Source organism: Salvelinus alpinus, chromosome 9 (genome assembly GCF_045679555.1).
Source record: "Salvelinus alpinus chromosome 9, SLU_Salpinus.1, whole genome shotgun sequence".
NCBI lineage: Eukaryota > Metazoa > Chordata > Actinopteri > Salmoniformes > Salmonidae > Salvelinus > Salvelinus alpinus.
In genome coordinates this window covers 84,914,165-84,923,312 of record NC_092094.1, presented here as the reverse complement: position 1 = coordinate 84,923,312, position 9,148 = coordinate 84,914,165, and the positions used below count along the sequence as shown (strand labels likewise).

Below are 9,148 nucleotides of genomic sequence, written 5' to 3'. Positions count from 1 at the left end.
CTGCATTTTAAGGTCAAGAAAGCACATTAGCTGTGTAGTGGCTAAGAGTTCTTGGAATCCTGGAGATGCGATGAATGTGGCATTTGCATGATTAAGTAGGATGATATTCACTCAGCTCTCTGGTTTTCAGATGAAGTCTCTATACCCCCAGGGAAGGAGCCAGCCAGTACACTGATGTTACATAATCCCAAGGAATAACCAAGCGGAGCGAGAACAATCGGGGCACACTGTAACTGATTACAAACCCTGAACTCAACATTAGTACCATCACACAAACAAACAAACCATCAAAGTGGAAGAAAAACAATAAACATTGTCCTCTTTTTTCAGTTGTATGTCCACAGAAGATCACCTTTATTTAGTCTTAATTGAGTAAGCACACAACACATTACATAGGTGAAATCATTGCTGTTCAATAGCAGCTGAGTTTCATGAGGTAGACATGGAGACACTCATAATCAAAATATCATGTTATTTACATGTACCAATGCAATCCACACATACACATTAAACAGACCTACTCTCAGATAATTGAAAATAAAGACATTACCCACAACAATCTGCATAGTGCATTATATAGATATTACAAAATGTGTTTAATTCATAGGGCTGGTTTCCTAGACTCAGATGAAGCTTATTCCTGGAATAAAAAGCACTTTTGATGTGTATTCTCTATTTATAATGCTTTTTGGTCCAGGAGAAGGATTCATCTGGTAAGGGAAACCCACTATGCTAGTTGGAAAGTGGGAGAGAGGAACCCCCTGAAGTAGAAAAGTGCTGTGATGGCCCGAAAAGAAAGCTCACAGATAATTGAACAATAAAGTGAGCTCTCATATTGAAATAGTAATGAAATGGTTCTGTATCCAATGCCAACGGTAACATTCCTTTTAGGGTTGACAAATTGATAATATGGCAAATATGTTTACTGATTGAGGAGAAATTGCGCCCTTGTTTTGGGTAATTTAACATGTTAGGAAAAATTGTGTTCACAATGGTATATAGTCATTTACACATATAAAACACTTGAAAACACAAAAATAAACTTTATAAAAGTAATCTCGGACTAAAGCAATATTCACCACATATCAGCAGCTTGGATATACAGTAGTGTAGTGTTGTTATCAAATAATTTACGTATTATAGCTAACTTGGAATTTTGTCTTTCATGCCACTGATACACACTGTATAGAACATATAGGTAAATATGTTCATAGCGGCAAAAAAGGATGTACACATCTCTAACTATCATCTCTAATTACTATCTGAGCAGGCTCAGGTAGGATGTAGTGAAACTTGTTTATTCATAAATGTTTTAGGGTTGTCCACAGAAAGACACTCAGAGCTCTAAAAGTACTTAACTTTGCAGTATTATGAAAACACTAGGGAAGTAAAAAATAAAGAATAAATCCTGGCTTTGTCAATGACTATGATTGTCTAATGGGTCCAAAAAGCCAAAGTACTTCTGTAATTGTGGCTTGTTCATAACGTATCATCACAATATTGATACATTATGTGGTTCAACACCACTTCACATTTACAGTTAGTGAAAACTAATTGCCCAAAGACACTCAAGCCAATAATCTACTGTTGGGTTCCATCATTTAGCTAGAACTCAAGAGAGGAGAATAACAGTCTATTTAGAGTAACAGTCAGTTGAAGTCTATTGAAATATGATAATACGCATTTGGCAACGTGATCTTTACAACCTCTACTGTCAGAGGAGAGTGCCACTTACACTCTAAGAAAAAAAGGTGCTCTCTAGAACCTACAAGGGATGTTCGGCTGTCCCCATAAAATAACCCTTTGAAGAACTCTTTTTGGTTACAGGTAGAACCCTTTTTGGTTCCATGTAGAACCCTTTCCCCAGAGGGAACATGGAACTAGAAAGAGTTCTACCTCGAACCCAAAAGGGTTCTACCTGGAACTACAAATTGTTCTCCTATGGGGACAGCCACATAACTCTTTTGGAACCCTTTTTTTCTAAGAGTGTACACCTTTCAGACAAAGGTGCCATTACAGTCATAGAGATCCCATAGAAAAACCTTTGAACTTTCTATTGAGCATTGTCCAAAAAATCGGTTTACTTAATAATATCAATGTCTTTAAGAATCATGTTCACCCCTAAGGGTTGTTACACCCCAGGTCATGAACACACACAGAAAGGAAAGCATTAGTATGTGCCATTATCAGATCCCTAGCCTAACTCAAAGACATAGAAATAGATTTGTGATAATCACTCGAAACAATAATCTTGTATATACTTTTGTGATCAATGTTTCTTTATCATTGGTTTGATTTGGCAAAGGGCCCATCTCATAGCTGCCCATTCCAGCTACAGTAATGATCACAGTAGAGGTAGTGATGCCAAGTAATACAGCCAATGTTTTGGCAATTGTGTGATTCTTTAAGATACATCACGAAGAACCCCACAATCATTGCTATTAGAGTAGATACAGTGCCTTGCAAAAGTATTCATCCCCCTTGCAGTTTTTCCTATTTTGTTGCATTACAACCTGTAATTTAAATTGATTTTGGGGGGATTTCATGTAATGGGCATACACAAAATAGTCCAAATTGGTGAAGTGAAAAAAATTACTTATTTATTATTTTAAAAATAAAAAATAAAACGGAAAAGTGGTGCGTGCATATGTATTCACCCCCTTTGCTATGAAGCCCCTAAATAAGGTCTGGTGCAACCAATTACCTTCATAAGTCACATAATTAGTTAAATAAAGTCCACCTGTGTGCAAACTAAGTGTCACATGATTTGTCACATGATCTCAGTATATATACACCTGTTCTGAAAGGCCCCAGAGTCTGCAACACCACTAAGCAAGCGGCACCACCAAGCAAGCGGCACCATGAAGACCAAGGTGCTCGCCAAACAGGTCAGGGACAAAGTTGTCGAGAAGTACAGATCAGGGTTGGGTTATAAAAATATATCAGAAACTTTGAATATCCCACAAAGCACCATTAAATCCATTATTAAAAACTGGAAAGAATATGGCACCACAACAAACCTGCCAAGAGAGGGCCGCCCACCAAAACTCACGGACCAGGCAAGGAGGGCATTAATCAGAGAGGCAACAAAGACACCAAAGATAACCCTGAAGGAGCTGCAAAGCTCCACAGCGGAAATTGGAGTATCTGTCCATAGAACCACTTTAAGCCATACACTCCACGGAGCTGGGCTTTACGGAAGAGTGGCCAGAAAAACGCCATTGCTTAAAGGAAAAAAATAAGCAAACACGTTTGGTGTTTGCCAAAAGGTATGTGGGAGACTCCCCAAACATATGGAAGAAGGTACTCTGGTTAGATGAGACTAAAATTTAGCTTTTTGGCCATCAAGGAAAACGCTATGTCTGGCGCAAACCCAACCCCTCTCATCACCCCGAGAACACCATCCCCACATTGAAGCATGGTGGTGGCAGCACCATGCTGTGGGGATGTTTTTCATCAGCAGGGACTGGGAAACTGGTCAGAATTGAAGGAATGATGGATGACACTAAATACAGGGAAATTCTTGAGGGAAACCTGTTTCAGTCTTCCAGAGATTTGAGACTGGGACGGAGGTTCACCTTCCAGCAGGACAATGACCCTAAGCATACTGCTAAAGCAACACTCGAGTGGTTTAAGGGGAAACAGTTAAATGTCTTGGAATGACCTAGTCAAAGCCCAGACCTCAATCCAATTGAGAATCTGTGGTATGACTTAAAGATTGCTGTACACCAGCAGCACCCATCCAACTTGAAGGAGCTGGAGCAATTTTGCCTTGAAGAACGGGCAAAAATCCCAGTGGCTCGATGTGCCAAGCGTATAGAGATACACCCCAAGAGACTTGCAGCTGTAATTGCTGCAAAAGGTGGCTCTACAAAGTATTGAATTTGGGGGGGGGGGGTTATGCAAGCTCAAGTTTTCAGTTTTTTAGCCTTATTTCTTGTTTGTTTCACAATAAAAAATATTTTGCATCTTCAAAGTGGTAGGCATGTTGTGTAAATCAAATGATACAACCCCTCCGAAAAAGTTTTTTTAATTCCAGGTTGTAAGGCAACAAAATAGGAAAAATGCCAAGGGTGGTGAGTACTTTCACAAGCCACTGTATATCAAAAAAAAAATTACAGAGCAAATTCAGTCATTACATTAATTTAACCAATTCTCTAATTTGAGGAACTCAAACTGAAGACTTAGAGCACGTGCAAAGCTGGTTGACACATAACATCCCCACAACGTTATAGCAGCATTTTCTACAGCTACAACATCCCCAGCAAAAACAGTTAACTCTGTGAACATCAGGTGATTCAACCATCGTTTGTGGTGTCAAATGTGATAACATTATTCGTTCCCTCTACTGTAACCCTTGACTCAGTGAGGAAAAATACAGCAATCAAAACCTTCAGGCTGTGAGCTATACAACCTTACTCCGTAGCAACCATGAAGGTGATTAGACAGAGACTGGTAGCAGACCCCAGCAAATGTTTCAGTCAGTCTTGTGTTCCCCGTTCTTGGCCCATCCTCTGCTCATGGCCGCCACTACAATGGTGTACATGTTGAGCCAGGCCTGACGCAGTGGGCCAGTGTACCCATGACCCAGACTACACTGCAACATGTAGAGAAGGGACTCCCCCACCACCTGCAACATACACATGCACACACGGATGCACGCAAGCAAATATGAATATTGGCCTACAATTATAAATTGTTGCAAGTTTTGTTCCTTAAAAGTACACTGTAAAATAATGTGTTGATTTCAATGTACAATTGTAAGGCAAATGCCTTCAATAGGATTGCGAGTTTGCTCAACAACATTTTTGTTGAGCAAACTCACAATCTTATTGCAGCTGGTTGTCTTACAATTAGGGTTGGGGTTAATTCCACTTCCTCTAATTCAATTTCCTCTCCCTGTATATTCAATTTAATTCAAATCAAATTCCAGGTCAGTCTTTGAATTCAGAGAGAACTTAATTCCTCTCAATTCCAATCTTAAGTCAATTCCAAGAATTAAATTCCTAATTCAATATTATCCCCAACATTTCCACAAATTCCAATTTGAATTCAATTCTCTCAGACTTTCAGGCTGATCATATCACTGTCCTGACAGCCTGGTTATACTGGAAATATAGAGATAGAACTTGATATGATTTAGAACAAATCCTGCAGCACATTTTTATACTAAGTGCAATAATTCCAATAACTGGGAAATTTACAAATATTGATTTCCAATTCAATACCAAATATTAAATGTTTTTACAATTCAGTCCAAATTCCAATTAAATTCCAAAACTTGAAGATTATTGAAATTTGAATTGAATTCAACATGAATTCTCCACTTCATGAGTTAATTCAATATTTTAATTGGAATTTCAAATTAAATTGGAATTGACTTGCAATTGTACGTAAAATCAACTTTTCTTTTACAGTGTAGTATAGTATAGTGTACAGTACACTCAGTATGACAGCAGTGTATTACAGTGAGTGATCAGAGTGACAATATTCTTACAGCAAAAGACTGGGTGTTAACCCCAACTGTCTGGTGCTTCTTCCCCAGATTGAGCAGAAAATCCTCCAAGGTATGGAGGTCGTCCAGGTGACTGACTGCTGCATCGATCACCAGCATTACCTGGACACATACGAACACACACACATACACAAACACGCACAATCATTTACGCACATACACACACACATACACAAAGGAATGTGCACATACACCAACACACAGCAAGAGGTTATTGCCGTGGATTTGTTTCCAAGAATCAACCATTTAGATGTCCGTTTTAATGGTGATGGGCTACGCAGGATTACCTTTGTGACATGGTCCAGGAACTCAGGGCTGGAGAGGCAGTCTTGTGTGGGGCTACAGTTTGTGTTGTAGTGGAAGAGGTTGAGGAGCGCAGGCTCTAGCTCAAACAGTCTGCACAGACACAAAACACAATGCAGGTGTAGACAGATACATGTAGTCGTAAGTCCCTCGAATGCCACAATAGCTACGATTTTAATGTCTGGTTAAAGAAAATAGGACAGTCAGCAACAGTTCTTCTCGAGAGTCTGTTTTAGCAGAAGCTGTTTCAAAATAAAGACTATTGCAGCCTGTCGCCAAGCAACAAGTCAAGCCTCCAGTCCCAGTATAGGGAGTGTGTGATGCAGTATCTATGTAGGTGAAGTGTATTTTCCTCTCTCAGTACACAAGTACTGTTTACTATGACAACTACATTATTTACAGTATCTTTGCGCTATACTGACATATTTGTATTGTATACAACTGCAAATTGTAGTCAATGGTTAGGTTTCAGTAAACTTTCTTACAAAAAAATGCTGCAGATATCAACCAACACTGTGTTTTGGTACACAAACAGTAAAGGCTGATATACTAATCACCATGAAATCTTCATGGAGGAACACATGCATGGTATAGTTCTCAATGTTTCCCATTGAATTTTTTTCAGCAGCGGTAGCAGAGTCGAATATAGGGCAAACACTGGTTATGAAGTATAGTGTTGTATACCGGTACCCCCTGTATATAGTCTCGTTATTGTTATGTACATTTATTGTGCTACTTTTTGATTGATTAGATTTGTTATACTTGAGTTTATTTAGTAAATATTTCATCAACTCTATTTCTTGAACTGCATTGTTGGTTAAGGGCTTGTAAGTAAGCATTTCACGGCAAAGGCTAATATTGTTGTATTCGGCGAGTGTGACAAATACATTTTGATTTGATTTGATCTGAATAGATAATACAGTATGACAAGCAATATCACAACTTCTCCTAACTCCTTAATTTCCTCCATACCCAACTCCTTAATTTCCTCCATACCCAACTCCTTCATTTCCTCCATACCCAACTCCTTCATTTCCTCCATACCCAACTCCTTCATTTCCTCCATACCCAACTCTTCAAATAAAAAACTTTAGATCATGACTGTACCTGGAGAACATGACGACTCCGTGTGAAACTTTGTTCTTGCCAAGACTCTCCCAGCTGCCTCGGATCAGCTCCTTGTCTTTCTCCGTCAGCTTCTCCATGAGCGGGGGTCGCTCAGTGTGAGGACTAGCTCTCTTTGCAGGATCAGAGGAAAAGTCTCTGATCTGGGCAACCCATTACACTTTGATAGACTCCGCTTGGGAAACCTTTGATGACCCACCTGGAAAATAAGTGTAAGTGCAAGAGCTAAAACATAACATATTAAAACCAAAACAATAGAAAGAGGAATTCATGATAGTTGTACATGTGAAAATCTAGATCCCAGCATACCTTAGTTGTGACACTCTTCTCTCTTCACACGCTCCCTGTCTGTACCAGGCTGTGGAGTCTGTGTGTGTGTTTGTGCATCTGGAGAACTGCCTTGGCTGGTACTCTTGGTACTTACTTGCTCTCCTGCTCACGGTACATTCAGAGAGAGACAAGTCATCCGCCGTGCTTATCTGTCAAACTGACTACTGTTTCTCTCTCTCTCCCACTATACTCTCTCTCCAGCGCTGTGGATCTGTTCACACCACTGAAGAAGGAAAAGAGGGATCGCTCTCTTTCTCTCCTTTGAGGATGTGACGAGCTATAGCTCCTCCTACAGGTGAACCAAGGGCTGTCAAAAACATCAACCTCCCTCCAGATACACTGAACAAAAATACAAACAACATGTAAAGTGTTGGTCCCATGTTTCATGAGCTGAAATAAAAGACCCCAGAAATGTTCCACACACACAAGAAATGTGTTTACATCCCTGTTAGTGAGCATTTCACCTTTGCCAAGATAAACATCTACCTTACAGGTGTGGCATATCAAGAGGCTGATTAAAAAGCATGATCATTACCCAGGTGCACCATGTGCTGGGGACAATAAAAGGCCACTCTAAAACGTGCAATTTTGCCACACAACACAATGTCACAAGTTTTGAGGGAGCGTGCAATTGGCATGCTGACTGCAGGATCACGTGTATTGCGTTGTGTGGGTGAGCGGTTTGCTGATGTCAACGTTGTGAACAGAGTGACCCTAGGTGGCAGTAGGGTTATGGTATGGGCAGGCAGGCATAAGCTACGGACAACGAAAACAATTGCATTTTATTAATGGCAATTTGAATGCACAGAAATAACGTGACGAGATCCTGAGGCCCACCTCATGTTTCAGCATGATAATGCAAAGCCTCATGTCGCAAGGATCTGTACACAATTCCTGGAAGCTGAAAATGTCCAGGTTCTACATGGATTGCATACTTACCATACATGTCACCCATTGAGCATGTTTGGGATGTTCTGGATCGACCTGTATGACAGCGTGTTCCAGTTCCCACCAATATCCAGCAACTTCGCAAAGCCATTGAAGAGGAGTGGGACAACATTCCACAGGCCACAATCAACAGCCTGATCAACTCTATGAGAAGATGTGTCGCCATGCATGAGGCCAGAGACACTTGATTTGGAGCACTTGAAGCAATTTCATAATGCAATGTGTGGGAATGTTAATATTGTAGCTGAAGTAATAACAGACCTGAGGGCTCCACTTTTGTAAAATGGTACATGGTAATTGTTTAACTGCTTGGAGAGGCGTATTCTCAGACACCAGATAACCAAGTCTGATGGCCAAATTTAGAGGATGTCATTACCCCACATAAGAGATGTTTTTCTCAACCATGTTATTACTTGCATCAAATGCTTGATCAAATTTTTCATTACATACAGTACCAGTCAAAAGTTTGGACACCTACTCATTCAAGGGATTTTCTTTATTTTTACTATTTTCTACATTGTAAAAAAATGGTGAAGACATCAACACTATGAAATAACACATATGGAATCATGTAGTAACCAAAAAAGTGTTATATTTAAGAAATAAGGCACAAGGGGATGTGGTATATGGCCAATATACCATGGCTAAGGGCTGTTCTTAGGCACACGCATCACGGAGTACCTGGACACAGCCACTAGCCGTGGAATATTGGCCATATACCAACAACCCCCGAGGTGCCTTATTGCTATTATAAACTGGTTACCAACGTAATTAGAGCAGTAATAATAACTGTTTTGTCATACAGTCTGATATACCATGGCTATCAGGCAATCGGCATTCAGGGCTCGAACCACCCAGTTTATCATTTATATTTGAGATTGTTCAAAGTCGCCACCCTTTGCCTTGATGACAGCTTTGCACACTCTT

At 40.0% G+C, this 9,148-nt stretch overlaps 1 protein-coding gene across 1 annotated transcript; it reads right to left on the bottom strand.

Annotated features, from left to right (window-relative positions):
* Positions 1-319: 319 nt before the first annotated feature.
* On the bottom strand, positions 320-7,506 carry ngb (neuroglobin). Its single transcript, XM_071327580.1, has 5 exons — positions 7,253-7,506; positions 6,926-7,149; positions 5,803-5,911; positions 5,498-5,617; positions 320-4,630 (listed from the first exon to the last, which is right to left on the bottom strand). Exons 2-5 carry the CDS (start codon positions 7,021-7,023, stop codon positions 4,478-4,480), a joined length of 480 nt encoding a protein of 159 aa, XP_071183681.1. The 5' UTR covers positions 7,024-7,149; positions 7,253-7,506; the 3' UTR covers positions 320-4,477.
* Between the last annotated feature and the right edge of the window lie 1,642 nt (positions 7,507-9,148).

Excerpts from the sequence above, each read along its gene's own strand:
- ngb (XM_071327580.1), bottom strand. The coding sequence starts at position 7,023 with ATGGAGAAGCTGACGGAGAAAGACAAGGAGCTGATCCGAGGCAGCTGG. Across the intron at positions 5,912-6,925 it reads GGAGTCGTCATGTTCTCCAG|ACTGTTTGAGCTAGAGCCTG; the intron begins GTACAGTCATGA and ends GTGTCTGTGCAG. Across the intron at positions 5,618-5,802 it reads TCCTGGACCATGTCACAAAG|GTAATGCTGGTGATCGATGC; the intron begins GTAATCCTGCGT and ends GTATGTGTCCAG.